Raw genomic sequence first — 21,107 nt, 5'->3', positions numbered from 1 at the left:
GTTTGTGGACAACAGAATGATGTTATGCGTGTAGGATAAATTCAGTTCTTAATATAAAAACAAGTTAATTAATTTAAATATGTTAAAAAATTAGTTATATTGTTATAAATATGTTTTGTTTTTTCTGAAAATATTCTTGTTAATCAAGTATACTAGTTAGAATTATTAAGGACTATCTTAGACAAAAAAATAAATGAGAGGTAAAGTAAATTAGGGTCTTATATTTAATACGAAAATAAAAGTTAAATGAGTTTTTATATTAAAGATTGGAAGTGGTGTTAAGTTTAGGAAAAATTAGTCTTTGGTTCTTTAAGTTTTGACTTACTTGTAACTCAAGAGATGTTTGGATAACCCTAAGAGTGCTTTTTAAAAATACTTTTTTATAACTCAAAATAAACTCCTTTATATATTTATTTCGTATACTATAAAAATATTTTTAAAACCATAGTTTTGTTTTTATATAATCTCTTAATTTAGTATAACTCAGTCTCTAAATTTTTAACTCACTGATGTCCTTATCATGTATAATTTATTTTTAATCATCAAATAATTATCCTATCCAGCGAAAAACTATTATTTTCAGTCATCCAACTAACCGCATGTGCATCTGAGAAATTTTTTTAAAAGAAAAAAAAGAAAAGAAAAGAGAAAGCATCACCCAGGCTCAGCTCGTTGCCCTCTTCTTCTTCCTCACCTTTCCGGAGCCACATCCACTTCACTTACATTCTCTTCAGAAATCTCTTCTTCCTCCTCACCTTTTTAGAGAGACACACATGCTTTGCCCTCTTTTCTCTATGAAGTCTGCTTTCGTTTCTTCTTCCATATTCTCCTCCACACATTTCCAACCCCCGAGGCCGACGAAACAGAGCCCAAGACCTCTCACGACGTACCCTTGGTCTCCTCCGGCGACGCCAAGAGACACATTTAATCTCAGTGCTCGTCTTCCCTTCACCTCTACCCAAAAGGGGGGAAAAAAAAAATCCTTGACCAACATGTGATAATTAATGAATAAAAATTCATATTCTAAAAAATTATATATAGAATACGAGGGAGTATTCTCTTAGAACTTGTAGGATCAATTCCCTCTCTACAATAAAACCACGCTTATAGAAAACGCAAAACGCATAGTCCAGTTACGTAACGTATATCTCCAATCCATATCAAGCAAACAGAACCATTCAGATTAGAAAAACATCTTTTTAATACATCTTTCAAACGAGCACAAAACATTTTCCAACATTAATAGGATCAATTGCCTTGTAAGCAGGCCAATACCAGTAAACCTGCCTGTTTGTTTGTTTTTTTTTTTTTTGGGCGCCAACAATTAGACTACGCTCACAGAAAATGCAGAACCTATAGTTAAGTTAGACGTCCGCGATGCCCGTAATCTTGTAATCAATCCATAACAATATTAACTTACGGGAGAAGTAACTTCTCGGAGTTTCATTAACGTTATAGGATGTATAAAACAGATTGATCAAAAGGGGAAAAAGAAAAACTGGATAATTAGTACAACGAAAAGAAAATCAACAGCTGCCTGTAAACCAACAACCCTAGTTCCTACATTGAGAAATTCTTCAGTAAAATCCTAACTGTATAATATTTGAAATAGGATCACATTGCAGTACTTGAGATAGCATGCACTGAAATTTTATAAGTAAATTAACATAACATATATACTCCACAGCTCGAAAATTTTGCTCGTAGAGGGCGGGATTCATTTCTCTAATGGCATGAAGTACTAAATAAATCAGGTATACATCAGCCACCACTACTCTGATTGTTCAAATGGGACACGAACAAACAGCTGTCCGTGCAATGTAACCACAGCTGATGTCTGATGAGGATCAATTCTTGAAGGCAAGGTTACAACCTACATAATCAAATACTTGCATATGAGTATCATGCATAATTTTTTGCAACATAAATGTAGAAGGACGGGGATAATTTATCATTTTGGTATGACAATCAAGTACGTATCCTCAAGAGTCGAGGATGAGTCCTGATGTACTTCCCACATGAACTAAACTTAGATCTGCAAAGGAAGATGGTACTCCTTTGATCCAAAATATAAGACCCATTTTGTAGTGTTCTTACACTACAAAATGGGTCTTATATTTAAGACTGGAGGAATATTTCTCTTTAGAATAAATAAAGGCAACTTCAGCAGTACACATTTTCTGCATATATGTAGTGGAATATCAGTTGACTTCTGATGCGACGATTGCTGACAAAAGGGATCGCAGAAACAAAGTGGTAGGCTCAGTGAAGCCACAAATATTTTGATTCAAAATGTGAAAATGATGGATTGTTTCACTTGAAATTCAGCAGTGCTCCTGTGAATGTTCAACTCTTTTTTTGGGAGGGGGTTGGGGTGAGGGAGAACTTGGTGTTGCAACATATGATCAAAACATGTGATACTATCAAGTTAAAGGTTGCAGCAGGAACTGTTGTAGGCAAATGAGAGATGGCCCGATACATCTTTTCCGTTGCGGATGAAATAGAAGACTACCTTCTTGAAAGGAGTCACCCCCCAGGGATTATCGGGATGCTCAGGTTCACCACTAATGACCAATCGTCCTGCTGGATCTGATTGAACACGAACCTGGTTTTAAAAAGCAAACGTAATTATAACCAATGACAAATTATATATTTAAGCTCTAGACAATAGAAAGTATTCTCAGATCAATTTCAGCATTGTTTTATCTTTTGGGACCAAATGCTTGCTGCATACACATGACTGAGTAATGTAAATAATAATAATCGACGATTTAAATATGGGGGCTATATTTTGCGTGAGGGGAAGGGTCAGTTTTGCGTTGTTGTTGAATCTACACAGTAGCAACATTCAGATCTCTCCCTGGCTTACCTCTATTTTCTCCTAGATCTCTCTCTCTCTACCCTTTCTTCTCTTCGTTCATTCCTTCTCTTCATATCAGACTGAGTTAAAAACACTTGTAATTCTATCAAATATTTGGCATGCAAAAACCCAACAAGCCTAAATATATGAAAATTTCAACAAACAGATGACAAACACCAATGCTAGCGGCTCATGCAGTATTCATTTTCTTCTTTTTATTTGTTTAAAACAATGTATGTTATGCTTGTATAATGATTACTTTAACAGTTAATAATTTTTATCTTTTACTTTTTTTAAAGTGCAGAGAGTCATTTTTTTTTATCATCAAAGATAGCTTCTTCTTTTCTTTTTTTTTTTGGCGAATAAAGATTGCTTTTTTATTCAATCTTCCATTTCACTCTTTTTCATTGTGTGCCAGCCAAGTCAGAGAAAAGGAAACATATGAAGTACAGATAACACAAACACGAAGAATATATCCCAGTTACCTCTTCTCGCAGAAGGCCAGGAACTAATGCATAGACCTCAAAACAATCTTTCTGTACACAAAAATAGCATTTTGATGAGTTGATTACATACACAGATTATCTTCAATTCCAATACATGATAAATGAACTTACAGTTTTTTGGACATTTATCTTTACCCAATCAGCAGGAGGTCCAATATCAACAACTGCTGTGTCCAATCTAACCAGCCACAGACATCAACAGAGCAGACAAAATAGTTAAAGAACCATAATGCCAATTGCCAGAGTATAACATCCAAAAGTGTCACATTTCATTAACTACTCCTTTGGTCTTTAATTTTAAGACTTATTTAACTAATTTGACAAAATTTCGGATGTTGGTCAAGTTAGTCAATTACAATTAAAATGATATGCTTTTCCTTATATCCTTGTTCTTGGGATTTACGGATTCATAAAGTCTACATAACGATCTTTTATGCATTTGATACTAGTTTATAGATTTGAAATGAATTTTTAATGGGTAAAATTATTATTTTTATTTATTTTCTTGGCTTTTTGTTTGAAGATGAATTTTTTCCTATTAAGTGAACGTCTATTTGATTGGGTAAAATACAAATGAAAGGTTATGCTTTAATAGCCATGGAAAAAAGACAATGAGATTAATATTTTATTGGGCTATTTTTCAAAGAAAAAAAATCCAATCACTTTGAATGGGTGCCTATATGAATTATTTTTTCCCCCCTTCAAAAAGCATAAAATTATTTTATTAAAAAATAAAGAACACTAGAACTGATGCGTGTGACATATATGAGTAGCAAGCATTACTCACTTTATAGAATAAATAGACGCATTACTAAATTATTATTGTATTTGATTACTATTGATTGAGTATTAATAAGGATAATTAGGAAAAATTTGATAAATATGGGAAATATGTATTACATTTAGGACCAAGATCAAGCATAGCACACAAAAGAAAAGAGAAACAGAGAATGTCATCTTAACTGTGGCTTTGATGGTTTACTGCGTGCTGCTTTGACTGCATTATCCATGTATGATGGTTTCTTACGTTTTAGTAAATCTGATCCAATCAGAGGAAGAAATCCAATAATTAGAACCATTTAGCACATATAACACTATTACAAACAACAGCTAGGATGAAAGGATCATACTGATGCTTTTAAGCTGTTTTTCACGCTTCTGCATGGGCATGGACGTCCTGTCCTAAAAAAACAAATGCATTATATGGTTAGACTGCAATGAAATATCTAGTAAACAAAATGCCTAGGAGTACTTGTATCAGAATCTCAAATATAAAGCAGACCTTAATGATTGGGTCACTAACTTCACCATTACCAAGAAGACGTTGTGAGTGCCAACCTTGCATAGCCCGTGCTGCAGCATCTCTCCGTGCTCTGCCTGATGCTGAAGCCTGATTACACGCACTCATCAGGCACAAAGGATTTTAAGACACAAATAGGCATAGCGACGTTATCCATTTTTCAAACTTAATGCAACTAAAGGTGGGACTTTAGGGGATTGTATGACAACATAAACAATCACACCATTTTCAATTAATATTCCAAACTTCTAGCAACTTCTACATGATAGATGACCTCGAGCTAATGATATCAGATCTAATTAAAACCCACGTCTAAGCCTTGTAAAGATAAAACACATATCTGAACTCTGAAATGATTCAAACTGATAGTTAAAAGAGTAAATTGTATTTCTCTCAATAAAACAAAAGAAAAAGTTTGGATCTGGCATCACTTGTTGGATGCCAAGTGAGGTCTTATAACTACTACCTCCGGTCCTTAATTTAGAAGCTAGATAACTAATTTGAGCATATTAAGGAAATTAGCTAAGTTAGTTATTTGTGATATGTGGGCATTGACTTTCCTAAAATACCCTTGTTAAACATGTGCATTGCAACTAGTCCTTGATAGAAATCCCTAACACATGCAATCAATAGGGATATTTTGCGGAGAAAATTATAAATTTGGGTGACAAAAATGGATTGAAGTCTTATATTTAGAACCAAAGCAAACCTCTTATCTAACTCTTATTTATACAACTTTGATAGAATGGTATGCCCAAAAGTTTATTGTGTTTGTTTTAAGATGCAAACGGACTTTGAGAAGATGTAACATTTTTGTGTGCCTCAAAAAAGTAGTTTTGAAATCAGGGCAAAAAGAAAAAGCTGGATAGAACAGCTGTATCCAGCCATGCTCTTCAAGTCAATTTTTTGGGAAAAAAATTTCCATCCACAACTTCAATCATGCTAAGAGAAGAGACAGTGGCTCACACAATACCTGATTTTCAATATTTATAGGCTCTGAATGAGAAGCAATAGGAACAGTAAGCTCACCACCTTTTGTTTTATGCCTTTCATAATCAAGAAGAGCCTGGAGTAACATATTATAAGCAGCACAAATAAGGCTACAAGAGAATGGTGAAAAAAAATTAAAAAAAAGGACATGAGGCTGTACCTGTGTACAATTCCAAAGGGAAAATAACCATGCAATCATCAGATATTTTGAAAATGAGTAAATGATTAACTGAATTAGTCTATAAGCCTTAATGAACACCATGTCAAACATGGCCAAAGAAATATTTCGAAACCAAGTTAACAAAAGCAATAAACAAGAGAGAAAACTAATAGTACATTAATCTAAAATCACCTTTTCATAAAATCCTCGGAACGTCCATGATACAGTTGTACATGTCCTGCAAAAGTTAAAGAAAACAGAAACATATCACGAGACCATAAAATAATAATAAAATGTTCAATTTAAATACCTCATAGAGTCCTATCCCCCAACCTCAAAAAACAAAAAAGGAAGCAAATAAAAAGCGGAAGCCAAGAGACAAGTACTTAGAGGGGGAAGGGAGGAAACCTATATCAGTTTAGAAACTGATCAAGCTAGGATAATTGAATAGATGCATCAATCATAATTAGTTTGATATTGCTATGAATGAATGGCAATTCCTCACTACTTATGGGTTAATAACTAGGAGGGAAAATCAGTTATGTTGGAGGAAAGTGTTAGAGTGGCCTACAAATAATCCTCTAGGTACACTTCCAGATGCTGTTGATGAACAAACTCTTCTTTACCAATTTCCATAAATCAATATCGCACCAGAGCCACTCTAGCTCAATGGCACCATAGATGCAATCACGGGAGAGATATGGAGATCTCAACCATCAATTGGAGCTTCAAGCTGCAATAGTTGAGAACAATCAAACTTAATCGGAATAGAATACTTCCAATCTTGGAGGATTGCAGTGATTTGTAGCTCAAACTGAAGCATTTACAGTTAACATGATTCTGAAGATGACAATGGTACCTATGAACAACCATGGAGGTTATATCAACAAAAAGTCATGCCCTAGTGGACAAGCAACAATGCCTCAATTCAGCTCAACTGAGCCAGACTCACTACAACGCTCTAGAGAACCTCAGCAGACTCAAATTTTTGAAATTCAACAACAGTGATCTCACGGATGGGTGCATAGGCGTTGGCAGAGCATGACACTAAGCTCCAATCTGCATGTAGAGAAATGGATATTAAGGCGGCACCTGAATTTTATGAAGAAAAGTCATAAGGTGATTTGGTGAGTTTTACAAGGAGATTGAGGCAAAGGTCATTGATGTATGAAGAGTGAATCCAATCGTGGCAATAAAGAACCTACATGTAGTGAGCTAGAGAGTCAGTAGAGGTGTTTTGAGTGTGATAAGAGCTCTTTCAAAGGTGCAAACTGTAGGGAAAAAGAGTAAGCTCTAGCAGTAGATGGTACCTATCTATATTGACAGCTCGAGCATTGACTACAAGCTTGCTAGGCATCTCAAAAGGAGATGGAAGAGGAGTAAGAAAGGCCAACGTTTCTAGGGCTCTACAAGATTTTTGCTTGTGCAAGGAATCATAACTTTTCTTTGTCAGTGCAAGATTATGAAGTCTGTGGATGCCATAAAGGGAGAAGAGCAAGGACAATTGAAAAGAATTGCAAACACTATTGAAGGAAGGTATCTTGCATTAACACCATTGAAAAGGTTGGAACTTGTAACACAAGAAACAAAGGAAGTGAAGGAGATAGTGTGAAAAATCTGTGCGCTATGGAGAAATGCAAGGGCCTAGAATAGATCATATAGAACTTTTTCAAGGCCAAGGTAGGAGAATTACCTTTGGATATGGACCATAAAGTGATGATATTTCATTGGAATAGGAATTTGTTATTCGGGACGCGGGTTGCACAGATGGATTACCTAAGAAGGAAGTGTTGATTCCTTGAATTCTTCATGCTGCCAAGCAGATATTACTCATCCATATGAAACACCAACAAGAGGTGGGTTTGTCAAAAGGCTATTAGCATGGTTGGGGGCAATCCCTTCTCAACATGGTCAACCCTTAGCCCTACGGCTCTTAGCAATCATAAAACCACCTTTCAGCAGGTATGAGAGGGATTAGATGGGTATTATCTTTGCTGTCATGCGATGAAGGCCTTATTAAGGGGTAAGAATGTTTGTGATGAAAAATGATGGCCCCCCTTTGAAGCATTTGAGCAAAAGGAAGTGAGTCTTGACTAATTTAAGTGATTGCATAAATTGTGGGGCTCAAGTCATAAAATTGTCTCTTGCAAAGGGTTGGAAACTACTGTAATATGCTTTGTACAGGGTACCAAAATTTCAATGCATGGCTCTTTTAGTACCAGCTATTGATTTACATGAAAGGGTTAGACGTTTGTGGGATAATGATAATCAATTGCAATCTTTGATCACATAATTAAGCGTTGAATCCTCTTGCAAAGTCAAAATTCATAGTTACTAATGCATAAAGGTAAATTAAATATGGGGGCTAACAGACACTTCGTGTGTCAAGAAAGGGCATTAGCAGCAAGATTATCTTTGCCCTTCCTATACTCGATCTAGTAGGTGAGCCCCCATAACTTGTTAAGCCATTTAAGCTAATCAAGGAAGATAGATTTCCGCTCAAGTAAATGCTTGAGGTAGATAATCCGTGCATACGGCAAACGTGTGGCCAACCAAGTAGGAGCGCCATTGGATCATTGCAAAGACGATGGCCATTAATTCCATCTCATAAGTTGCCAAAAATTTCTTCTTGGCACTAAGAGATTTACTTGCAAAAGCTAACAGGTGGCCATGCTAAGTTAACACAACCCCCATCCCAAAACTCAAAGCATTAACTCCTATGCCAAATCTCTCTTCAGAATTAGGGAGAGTTAAAATCGGTGGCAACATCATGGCTTTCTTAAGAGTGGAGAAGGGGGAATCAACCCCAGAAGACCACATGTTCATTTCTGCTTAAGACAATTTTATGTTTTTGCTCTGAACTAGATCGAGTTGGACCAGACCAGATCGGACAGGTTTCAAACCTTTCTGGCGCACACTTCTAATACCATCCTTTTGGGCAAGGATGCTGCTTCTTTTCCTTTCTTCCCCCTTTTTTGTTGGGGGTACATATTGTCACGAATAAATGGCAACTCCTAAAAATCAGTTAGGTTGAAGGAAAGGGGCGCAGTTACACTCGTGAAAGCTATTGATAAAAAAAAAACCAAAAAAAAAAAACTTTTTTTCTCAATTCATTCTGTCAGTATTAATTCACTGTCTGATACTGACACTTCAACTGCTCTCAACGACCTTTCCATGGACTGTCATTGCAAATTGACATCCAATAGCATTCAAGAGACATGAGAAACAAGGCATCCAATTTGTCTACCTAAAACCATTCAGTTTGAGTTCAAGCTTCCAAATGTTTAGGCGATTTTACATAGTAAAATTGTGGCATTAGTTCACAGGCCATAAACCTACACAGTAACTAAATTTCAATTAAACAAGTCCAGTATGAGAAGGTGCATGTCGTCACTTACTTCGGAGGCTTGAAGGACTCTCCAACTTGCCGCCATAACTTACATGAGGTTACCTATCAATAAACATAAGTCAGTTAATATGCCCTGGCAACAATGAAAGCAACTATTTAAACAAATTTCCAACATAGTGTACAATTAGTGTCCCTTTTCTAAGGAACAAGCCCCTAAAATAATATCCTACGGTAAAATCACACCAAATGGATTGAAGTGTTGGCAAATTTTCTGTGACAGCAATGATGAAAGTGAAGAAGGTTATCAACTAATTGATTCATCAATACTTGTAACCAAACAAAACTATATTTCAACATTCATTAAGAGGCAGTAGGTATGCTAGTTATGGTTCATCAAATCACAACCCAGCTCATACATTTAGACAAATTATTTTCAAATTGTGAATAGTCAATAACAAACAATATGTGATTGAAGAATTAGGGATGAACAAATCAAACAAAATACCTAAGTAAATTCAATTCAACTAAATTCAAGCCCATATAATTACTATGTGATCGAATCAGTTTTATATTTTTAAATAATGTAATACATGAAACATTTCATAGAAATTCCAGTCAGGTTGAGAAAAAAGCCACATAAAATTATAAGATTGCATCAATGGAAAAAGAAATTGAGCGCACACGCACGTATACCTTGTCATAGCCACCCAGTCTGGTCACTGCTCTCCACAACCTTAATTTCCACCAATTAAGCATTGAGGTGGATCAGATATATTTTCAGAATTTATATCATTTATGCCACAATAAAACTAAAAATTTTAATGAAAGGGAAAAAACTCACTTAAGACAATTAAGCCCCTCTCCATAGAACTTAGGAGGTTTAAATTCCATGCTCCTCTCCCTAAAGAAATTTTCAAGCTCCTTCATAAAAGCAGACTGCTCTGCTTCGGTGCCTGACTCATTTCCATCATAATCAACATCTAAAAAAGAGAGCTTTGTGTTTGAATTTCCTTTATCTACAAGTGTTGCAGTATGCTCTTCATGGACCTTAGTCTCAACTTTTATGCCATTCTCAGCCCCAGCTTTTGTATCAACAGGAACTGCTTGCGGTGTCGCAGGTTCGTTATGAACCATGGGTGTGGAATCACCATTTTTGCAAGTTTCACTGGCAGTGGCTTCACAAGCTTCAGGCTTGACATTCTTAACTGTTTCGGCTGTATCAGAATTTTTCTTACCAACAACAGCATCACTCTCTATGCCCGTATCTGTCTGTGAAAATTCTTTGACCTCACTCTTCACATCTGATACGTGTCCTGACTCAATTTTACCAAAATTTGAGCATCGGATTCTACCGGGATGGAGCGAAGAGTATTTTGAACTTCTTGTTGTTGAGTATCCTCCGACATAACCTCCGTTTCCTGATTTTTCTCACCAGCAGGTGCCACTCCCTTCACATTTTCGGCAGGATTGGCAGCTATCTCTTCTGGAACAGAAATAGAAGAAACCTCCTGTTGAACCTGTGCATCACACAATTGCTTGTTTTGGTCCCCACGCTCTGGCACATGGCCAGATTCCTCGTTCTCGTTGGTATTACTCATCTCCAATTTTAAACGCGCATGAGAAAACACAAACCCCTAAACCTGCATCCACGGAGAAACATGCCAGTGATGCCCCTCCACCTAAAACAAGAAAAAGAAATCTCCTCCGAACTAAACCCTAGTCTTTCACCCAGAAATACGGGCAGGTCGGAGGTCCTTGACAATTCATAAATCCAGAAACATTTCGGGATTTTCCTTGTCACCTTTCAAATTGTAAATTAAAAAGAGAAGTAAATATATGCGAAATTACCTGCAACAAATTCAAGGCTACAAGAACAACAAAACCCTAAAATCGCAAATACAGTTATAGTTGAACTTGATAAACCCTAGTCATTTAGCCCTCGTCCCTTCTTAATTGTGCAATCCCGCTCGTGTTTTAAGGAATTTATCCAATCACCCATGCTTCCGGCTGAAGGGGCCGCCTTTATAGGATGTACGGCATACTCACGCTGACAACCGACGAAGGACGGGTACTTTGATTTACGGAGGCAATACGACGCCGTAAAGTGTTTTATGGTGGTCAATACATACTATTCATAACGGAAAAATCAGCTTTTGGTCAACGTAATTTCAGGCAATCTTTCCATGTAGTATATTTTTGGGTTAATAAAATTTTTAGTCTTCAGTTTTTCTCTTATTTTAATTTTAATTCCTATATTTTAAATCATAAGTTTCGTTCTCTTAAGTTTTTTTATTTAAAATATTAGTTTTTATAATTCATTAAAAACTAAACTATTTTGTTCTTTTAAGATTCAAAATTTAAAAAATCAAAAATAAAAACAAATTTAAAAACTAAAAATTATATTAATCTTTTATTTTTCAAAACATTGGTCCTCATAGTTTCCGCCAATTAAAAGGTCAATGCCTCACTTGCTTGCCATTTGATGATGCGTCAAATGAAGATGAAAGACGTAACATTAAATAATGTTAACACAGTGGTACACGCAAATCAGTCGCCAGCAAAAAGAAACGCAATATTGTCACAACTCCCCACGTTTGTATCAAATGAGCTGATTCATCCAATTGTTAGATGGCGAGTTTTCAAAGAGAAAAACAAAATGAGTTCATGGTCATTTCTTCACCTTTAAGCTGGGGGAATTCATATGATGCCATTCACTCAAGAATATTTGCCTTCTCAAAAGTTGCTTAGATTAACCCAGGAATAAACTTATCACCTCATCTAGTTTTTAATATAAGAGTTAGTTGATTAGTTTAAGTCAATTAAGAAAACTAGTTAAGTTAGTTTTTTTATAATAAATAAGTGTCGTCTTTCCTAAAATATCATTACTAATCAAGTATATCAACTAGAGCTGCTATTATTACAAGGATTATCTTAGAGACAAAATGGAGTGGGGTCCTATATTTGAGATCAAAATAAAAGTCAAACAAACTTTTATATTAAAGACTAGAGGTAGTATTTTTCAAATTGCAAGACTAAACAGATTTAATTTAGACAAAGCATGTGAAGCAATGACAGATCCGTGGAGGCAGGGTGTTCTAGAATGAAGGAAACCCATTGATAAACAACTATTTTGATATGCTAAATGTTCATTCTTGTATCTATTTTAGTGAGTTAATTAGCCAATATTTATATTATGGATTAAATAAAAGTAAATATGCACATGTCATGAGTGGAAAATATGAGTTAGTGTTTTTTTTCATGATTGTCAAGTTAATTTTGCAAATTAAACATTGCTCTTTGGTTCATTGGTTTAATTTCAAGAGCAAAAGTTAAATTTCATGCTGCTGAAAAATATTTCCAGCTAGGGAGGAGAACAAAATCCAATGGAAAGCTTTTCAACCAACAAAGGAATTTGAATCCCACCACTTAAGGAAAATCATTTCTTCCGAGCAGAAAATTGAAATGTTGGCCGAGTGGGATACTAAAATGGGAAAGGGAGCTTCTTCTCTTTAGAAAATCGAAACAGAATCAGTTGGGTTCAAGTGAAGATGGCTTCACGTCATTTCTGGACTTGGGAGATTCATATGAAGCGTAAAATGAACTCCCACCACAAATCGCACATCAGCACTTCATTTCTCCACATCCCATTCTCATCTTAACAGATTTTTCTCTCATCTCGATTCTCACTCCATCAGTTCCCATTTCCTTCTCTATATCTGAGTTCATCTTTTCTTCATCACGAGGACGCCATGAATGGTCCAGTGAGAAAGCTTCGTGAAACAAACCAAGTGATCATAAGTAGCTAATCCTATCATTCTGAATGCTTGAGCCATTAGAGTGCACAGCGAAACTGGCTCCGGCCTTCTCATCCCTTACAAGTATCTACTCATATCGACTTAGGAGGTGTTTGGATAAGAACAAAACTATGGTTTCAAAAGTGTTTTTACGATATACAAAATAAATATATAGAGGGGTTTATTTCGATTTATGAAAAAATACTTCTGAAAAGTGATTCTGAGTGTTTCCAAACACCTCCTTAGTGCCTGTTTGAAACTACGTTTAAGTAGCTTTTGACTTTTAATATGTTTGATTGTGTTTAGAAGTGCTTAAAAAATTAAGAGCTTATGCCAAAATCACATACTTAATTCAAAAGCTAAAAATTGCAGCTTATAGAATTGAAAAAATGGAGAGAGAAAAACAAAATGTGGTTCTCATTTATTTTACTCAAACAAATTTACTTTTACTTAATTATAATCCAAACAATCTTTTACCAATTTCACTTTTACAAACTAACTTTTTTAAACTTCAATCCAAACATAATTCATTTTATTCAATTTAACTTTTATCTAATCTTACTTTTATAAAAATCAAATTTACAATAAACCGTTTTTTTACTGCCAATCCAAACAAACCCTTAACCGATTTTACAAATGAGCCTCCCCTGACCCATTACTTCTATTGTTCACATCTCGAGCTATATTCAAAACGATATTGTATCATTAAAAAAGTTGATATAATCGTCAACATTTTCAAAACATAAAGACCTGAGTGGTTTGATTTAGTCCAAATCAACCAGACTTGAAAACCAATACAAATCAGACAATAAAGTTATTAAATTAATGTATCTTGTGAACTGAAGCCATTCTAACTATACACGAAGCGAAACAAATCCTCTTGGTTGAAAATTCAATTTACCAATCCCCAACGTTTCACTGCGTTAAATGCCCTAATCACGAAGCCTGAATATGTTTCAGGGATCCAATCAAAATAATTGACCTTAGAAATGAATTGATAACGATATCCATGTCTTGGACAGGAATTTATGAATGTTTCTTTTTTTTTTGGGTTGGTAGAATGTTTCTTGATTCAATATTGGTCATGGCATTATGCTAACAGACCGATAAGGAAGACCAGGATATAAACCAGCCCTGTTCAAGCTAGTATCATTTTGCCATCAAGCACGGGGGTTGATTGCGGACACTTGGTTGCCATACCAGGGTCTTATTACACCTTTTTCCTTAACCTAATAAATGACACAAGCAGTCCCCCCAAAAAGAGAACAAAATAAAATACAGGCACCAATAAAACATGGCACTGGACAGCTTTTATAGTATTACACAATTCTTAACTCAAGGTTCGGATATCCAGCCCGAGCTTTGTGTCTTTCAAAGAGCTCTTGAAGTGCTTCAACAAACTGATCATGTACTTTGGCAACCTAAAATCAGAAAATAATATGAAAGCATCATTTATTCAGCTAAGTATAGCTTATTTATATGTATCACTGGCTTCAGAAGCACATCAAGATACAGCTATTCCATAATTTCTTATCATCAATCTAAAGAACATCACGTTTTGGTGCATAACGAGCTTCACTACAAAATTTTAATCAAACCTCTGCTAAGAAAAACACAAGGAGTAAGGCTACGGAAAAATTTTCCAGTGAATTCACTGTGGCTACTCTACGTCAAACGAAAAATGTCTGAGAGGCCACTTGAATTCTAATGATGCCCCATCAATTGTTTGCCACCATTTGTGAAATAATGCTGCGCTAGTTTAGTAGAGTTACTTTAAGACGGGATAACCTCCAAACCAGACAAAAGCTTACTTATTTAACAGCTTCAAAAACTATACCTCCTCCATGGTTGGTTCTGGATTTCTGTCAATCTCAATTGGTCTACCCACCACCACATGCATTGGATGTCTGTAGGGTAAAGGAGATCTGAAAGGTAGAGGTGGTTATCAATGAGTGGAAAGAATACGCAAAAGAGAGCAGTAATTCACTTCCAGGATTGTTAGATAAAAACCTTACGCTATAACAAATGGCTACTCCCTTCACATTAAAATTTAAATCAGCTATAGATATTCTCCAATTTGAAAAAAAATAAGTATATAAAGAAAGCTGGCAGGGAAAAAAATGAAGGACATCATCTTCCACGCAAAATTACCTTTTCCGCTCTTATTTCTCAAAAAATCTTCAAGCACCAAAGAAATTCTGAACCATTAATTTCTTATCCTATAACAGTGTAAGGATGGTACTGCAGTTTCTTTTAGGAAAAATCACAAAAACAGACCTTGAAAATTAAAAAAAAAAAGCAAATAGAGACCCGTTACAATATTAGTATTGGTTTTGATAATAATTGATAGATAAATGACAACAATTTTTGTAAACGTGCCCTTGTATGGAATTATTCAATTTCCAAGGTTTTTTTTTTTTTTTGTGATTTTCCCTTTCTTTTATTATCATACTCTAAGAATTACTGTAAAATTTAATGCACAATATATTTTGGCCAGACGATGGGGATTAACATTAGACGGAGTGCATAACGCTTCTCTCGAGCCAAAAATGATTTTAAAAGCTTATATGAAAGTATTCCTAATATGTTTGTTTACTAAATGTGGCATTTTACCTCTGGAAATCATGGTTTCACATCACTATATAAAACATAAAATAAACCACTGTTCGCAGAGCCATATACAAAGTAGCTAGCTTCCTCAGATTTCATGCAAGGCATAGGGTCAAGATATATTCTAGAAGCATGTTACACTGTTCTGTCCTTTTAACCATAACTTCAAGCGTATCAAGATTAAATAGCGTAACTCCTCTCCAGGGTTCTGGCAACATTTTTGTTTCTGGGAATAAGAAATTCCCTCCAAAATACCCACGTGGAATAGAATACACGGTAAGAAAGTGCAGAGGCGATAAAGCTCTAATAAAAGACACGCACCCGAGTATTCCCCAAAAATATATCGGGGTGAATTTGATAGCCCTGGCAAATTTCAGAATCAACTTCCCAGTTGGTTTCCACCACTTATAGGCATCTGACTATAGAAAATGTAAACCAAAAGGAAGAGACAGTTCACTTCAATGAGTAAGAAAATTAAGCACATTAATCAGAAAGATTAACCAATAGGCCATGAGATACACAAAAGTATTTTAGAAGACGAGAGATTTGTCCAGCTAAAATCTTTAGTTAGCAAAAGTCGTAAAATGTTTAGAAATTATTAATACCTGCCCAAAGCAAAAAACTGGAACCAAGGGTTGGCCCATCTCCACTGCTATTCGAACAAATCCTCTTCTAGCCTTGAGGAAGGCAATCTAAAAAGTAAATAGTTCTCATTACACTGTGCTGATGCATACAGAATTTAATCAGCAAAGTCCCTTCCTAAGGATTCATTTTATGGAGAACCTCCCCCTTCCTCTCTTTAAAAACAGTTAGAACGTATTCAACTTAAACAGCAAACTTTATTTTCTTATGTAAAGAAAGTCTTAAACTCCATGAGTCAAGAGCAGACTTCAAACAAACAAGAACAATTATGGCACCAAAAATATTTGGTTTGTTTGAGTTATTGCTACAATTTCATTTGGCCAAATTCTTTGCTGCAGCTGCTCTCCCTTGAATTTGAATGGATACATCAGAACATTCTCCCCTCTCCTGAACATCTCCAGTTCCAAATAGCCTAAATCCTCATGCAATCTACGGAAACAAATAATGGCACCACAAATGTTTAGTTTGTTTGAGAGTTATTGCTACAATTTCATGTGGCCAAATTCTTTGTTGCAGCTGCTCTCCCTTGAATTTGGATGGACACATCAGAACATTCCCCTAAACATAGCCAGTTCAAAATAACCTAAACCCTCATGCCGTCTAAGGAAAATTAGTTTCAATTTTTGAAGTAGGCCATCTTAGTCCTATAACTTAATGATGTTTCTAATGTATGGCAATCATTCACTTTTTCCCCAAAAAATCTTGGGCTACTGCACATATTTGAAGTTTTAGAACATCTACAGACTTCTCAGATTGATTGTTGCTCAAGTTCTGGAATTTATTTGCCACAATCCAATTTACCTACTAGGATTTCTGAGATCCCACAATTCCACCAACACAAATAATCATCAACAATTTTTCTCTGATTCCTATTAAACCACATAGTTAATGGTGGCAACCACGGAACAACGCCCTGCACCAATTTTCCACTGACACAACTAGATCCTGCGTCAATATGCAATATGAACGGAGAACAAAACCTAATAGATTGTTGAGACATATGCCATTTGCATGATGAACATGACCTTCTTCTTGCATAGAAGGGGATAATCGTAGAGACACAAAATTGAGTATTTTGTTATAGTTTTCTGCATAAACGTCATGGAAAAGAAAATGAATAACGAAATACCTCAGAACCATGCTCCATGAGAAAAGTTTCTTGCACTCCACCAGGTATTAAAATACAACTATAACCAGCTGCCAACAAGGAAGTAAAATTTTTCTTTGTTGCTGGTGTAAGGCCCAACCAAGTCCATATGTGTCTCAAAAATGGGGTATAGAACACCTGTTCATCAGATTGAAGAGATGAGTTTTAAAATATAAGCCTTCGTAAGCTTCATTACAGACCATCAAGTAAAAGTCTTACAGCGCTGCTGGCAAGAACTCTTATTTTTGGAAGAGGCATGAAACCGGTGTGGTGAGCTAACACAGAAACACCAATTGGCAAAACTGAATGTGGTTCATAGCCAAAAACTGCATGAAATGGTAGCCATTACTATCACGGAGATACTAGCAGCAAGTCACAAATAAAATAGCTGAAAATCAATACCGGTGTCCCACAAGAGAGAAATGGAAATTGCTTTTTAAGTGCGTGGTAAACAGAATCTGATAGATGACCAAAGCAAAAAAGCGGAAAATCAAAATTTTCATGGGTTGTGTATATTGAGAACAATACATATATGGTGATTTTACTTCATTATGAAATAAGCATAGGCCTTGCTAAACTTCAACAATACCAATCATCTTCCAATAACTCAAGCCTTGCAGAAAACAATTATTGTTTTGAAATTTTATAAAAACAACTGACCAAGCCGGTCAGCATTGTACATTCATAACAGAGATGAGATTAAAAGTGAATTGAGGCATCAAGGAGATAGTGTAGAAGAAAGGTGAATGGTGCCCAAATAATGTGCAGACGAAACCATCAAGAAGTTGAACTTGAATTGGATTTATTCATCTAAAAGAATAAAATCTAGATAAGGAGAACTGATCACTAGCACCATCATCAAGGACCCAAAACTAATCATTAGATGGAACGGACAAAGCAATTAAATTACCTAGAAGATAAGGCGTGCAGTGATTATTGGATACTGTCATAATTGTAAAATGATTATTAGTTTGAGGTGATGCTTGTGTTTGAACTAGAGCAAGAAGATTTTCATGTTGACATTGGTACACTTTAAAGGAGGAGCATAAGCCAAAGACACTTGTGAGGCACGAGTGCCAACACATGGCTAGTAGAAGAAGCTACGCTCCTAAATTTGAAGCCAAAACAATAACAGCGCTTCTCATAGCATGTTTCAGTATTGCATCTAGCTTTCCACATGATGTACAAAACTTGTTAAAGCCTCTGCTAGTCCACGGTGCTGCTTCACAGTAAATGGAGTAGGAAATTTTTTTAACAACGTTTTGTTGAAATTGGTCTTGGATCCAAAACCAATGTTCATCTCCCTTGTTGCACCTAGGAGAATACGTGGTTCATAGCACACAGTGGATCCATTAACATAATTTGTGACTTCAGAGCACCATACCTTTCCTTCAAACACCTTTCAAGAGATGTAGACTTTTGTAGGTAGCTTTTGGTCATGAAGGTAGCTCCATGACAACTCACAAATAATGGAAGAAAGTGGAGCAACTCATACCAAATTATTTTAAGCTTTGCAAAATACCCAGTCATCGTAAGGCCTCTTAGACTTAAAACCATACAGCCCTTCTTGAAGCTTGAAAACTCAAAACATATCATTCTAACAAAAATCAATATTTGAAATTGTACATCACACGCCTTCTCAATGCACAAGATGCATTGTGCAACCGTAAGGGAAAAAAGATAGAGTGATCTGTAAGAGAACCATGGTACTGCATCTTTGCCACACAGGATATTATAGATCTCAACAATCTAGAAAAGAGAATGCTTCTGACAACAAAATCAAATTTGTTTTTGGATAATTTGATGATCTTCACATGACAAGACCAAGGATGATAATTTGGACCAAGAGCTGGAAAAAATAGAGTCAGAGCCAAATTCTTGTTCAGGTGCAGATGATAGCGATTTGATGTATCCTACGCAGCTCTTTAGGCTGAGATGTCACATGAGTAAAGCTTTCCCATGAAGCAGCCATTAAAGAATTGAAAAACTGCTGGACTACGAAGGAGAAAGTAGAAAGCAAAGCAAAGAACAAATTCTCAAGAGTTCTAATTTAGTAAATGAGAGACTTGATTTCGTTGATCAAAACTAAGTTTCAAATATACAAGAGGAGATTCAAAGCTTAAGTTAACTAGCAATAACTAACTCTAATTAAACATATAACAGAATGATAATGAGAAAATTCTAACCACTTTCTCTAATGAATCTAATAATAGTATCTCCGAGGAATAAAAAGTAGGGCTCAATTAAGTAGAGCACCCACGCCGACCCCCCTCACACACACACGAACTTAGAGTATAACATAGCAGTATCTATCGTCGCTTTCAAATTTAGTAAACGCTTGCTTTGTCCTGTTAATGCATTGCGACTTCTGGGAAGAGGATTGCTATCCCTTTCCACATGACACTTGTACTTGAAAACACCAGAACAAGGCCTTATTTATTCTCTCACTTTTCCCATGACCCTTTCTTACTAAAGCAAACCAACTATAAACAATTTTCTCTGCCAATTTAGAGAGATTGTCTGCGGCAGGCCAAGGAAGTGTAAATCTTTTTGAATAAATATACACGTGGAAAAGAGTTCTTAATTGAATTGAGGACACAAACCATAAGAACGATTAGGATCGAAGGCATTAATATCCTCCACATGAAGTGTGACCGGAAAATAACTGGCAGCATGCTTACATATGTACCTGAAAGATAGACAAGATAAAAACGAAGTAGTCTTAATACGGACCGGAAGAGGAAGTTGCTTACAATGAGATTTTTTTTCCCCCCCTTTGACCAAAGAAAAACAAGAAGAAGATACCTTGACAACTTTCGGCCAAAGCTGCTTTTCTCATCTAAGGGAAGCACCATAAATATGAAGAGCAAGCAAAGAACCCTGAGATGCGAAGAAAGAAATCACAAATCAAGTGAAAGAAGAAAATCAAACCCAGAAAGGAGCAAGAGAGTAAAAACGAACAAGAGTGCTTTGGAGAGAGGCAAGAATAATAGCGCGAAGAGGACCAACGCAGCGTTGAAGTGAATAGCTCCCAACCAAATTGCCAAGGCTACAATCTGCTTAAAAGTGTTGGATGATTTACCGAATTCCTCTCTTCCGCTGAACAGTTTCTCTTCTCCTCCACCGCCATCTAAGTGCCGCCGTTGTTTCCCAAGCTCCGCCATCATGTTTGTCACTCTCTTTGGACTCCCAATCCCAACTCAGACGAGGATTCATATATGTGATGGCTTAAGCAGACGGGAGGATGATGCTGACAGGTGAAGTTTGGGGGACGTGATAACGTGGAAGAGTTGCGTCAGCGTCCGGAAGTTTCGAGGTGCTGGCGTTAATTTCTAAAACAATCTGTCCCGAGCACATGGCGGGGGCGGGGGATCTGCATCCTCTCAGCGCGGCTTCTTTCTGCGGGTTCCCTGCACAGCCCCCATATCCAAGCGGTTCACTCCATCCTGCGTCCCATGTTTTGCCACATCATCACCATGCTGCGGAAATCACGCACTTCCCGACTCTGCCCTGTCTTCCAGCAAAATTCCTCGAGTCCCAGCTTACACAAAAGATAAAACAAAAGTAAAAAGCTACCGAATTGAAAGGGTGGAAGGGTCAAGGCCTGTGGAGAGTGAAAAATCCAAGAAAAGATGAAGAAATGAAAAAAAAAAAAAAAAAGTCAACTTGGTTAATTGGTTTACACAAGATATACTCAAATCCCAGTAGGTTATACGCGTAGGTTGTTTCATTGTTTTTGGCCCCATAGG

At 36.2% G+C, this 21,107-nt stretch overlaps 3 protein-coding genes across 4 annotated transcripts; all 3 read right to left on the bottom strand.

Annotated features, from left to right (window-relative positions):
* Positions 1 to 1,484: 1,484 nt before the first annotated feature.
* Positions 1,485 to 10,433, bottom strand: LOC114750802 (AT-rich interactive domain-containing protein 3). The gene is made up of 12 exons (XM_028939406.1): positions 10,007 to 10,433; positions 9,859 to 9,898; positions 9,215 to 9,267; positions 6,009 to 6,054; positions 5,640 to 5,732; positions 4,649 to 4,756; positions 4,497 to 4,548; positions 4,330 to 4,405; positions 3,478 to 3,544; positions 3,346 to 3,396; positions 2,513 to 2,605; positions 1,485 to 1,873 (listed from the first exon to the last, which is right to left on the bottom strand). Exons 1-12 carry the CDS (start codon positions 10,297 to 10,299, stop codon positions 1,772 to 1,774), a joined length of 1,074 nt encoding a protein of 357 aa, XP_028795239.1. The 5' UTR covers positions 10,300 to 10,433; the 3' UTR covers positions 1,485 to 1,771.
* Positions 10,215 to 10,793, bottom strand: LOC114750806 (uncharacterized). Its single transcript, XM_028939411.1, has one exon. The coding sequence runs from the start codon at positions 10,761 to 10,763 to the stop codon at positions 10,461 to 10,463; it is 303 nt and encodes a 100-aa protein (XP_028795244.1). The 5' UTR covers positions 10,764 to 10,793; the 3' UTR covers positions 10,215 to 10,460.
* Positions 10,794 to 13,933: 3,140 nt separating this feature from the next.
* LOC114750803 (diacylglycerol O-acyltransferase 2D) lies at positions 13,934 to 20,835 on the bottom strand. 2 transcript variants are annotated; one of them, XM_028939408.1, is made up of 9 exons: positions 20,441 to 20,835; positions 20,164 to 20,238; positions 19,962 to 20,047; positions 17,578 to 17,684; positions 17,341 to 17,496; positions 16,175 to 16,261; positions 15,891 to 15,988; positions 14,797 to 14,884; positions 13,934 to 14,380 (listed from the first exon to the last, which is right to left on the bottom strand). In XM_028939408.1, exons 1-9 carry the CDS (start codon positions 20,572 to 20,574, stop codon positions 14,279 to 14,281), a joined length of 933 nt encoding a protein of 310 aa, XP_028795241.1. In that variant the 5' UTR covers positions 20,575 to 20,835; the 3' UTR covers positions 13,934 to 14,278. The 2 variants fall into 2 exon arrangements, with proteins under 2 accessions (XP_028795241.1, XP_028795240.1); XM_028939407.1 differs by having other exon boundaries at positions 20,320 to 20,831.
* Between the last annotated feature and the right edge of the window lie 272 nt (positions 20,836 to 21,107).

This window comes from Neltuma alba, unplaced genomic scaffold, assembly GCF_004799145.2.
Source record: "Neltuma alba isolate B1F8T4 unplaced genomic scaffold, ASM479914v2 tig00006653_pilon, whole genome shotgun sequence".
In the NCBI taxonomy this organism is placed as follows: Eukaryota; Viridiplantae; Streptophyta; class Magnoliopsida; order Fabales; family Fabaceae; genus Neltuma; species Neltuma alba.
The sequence above is the reverse complement of the archived record's forward strand: the minus strand, read 5'-3'. Positions and strand labels throughout refer to the sequence as shown.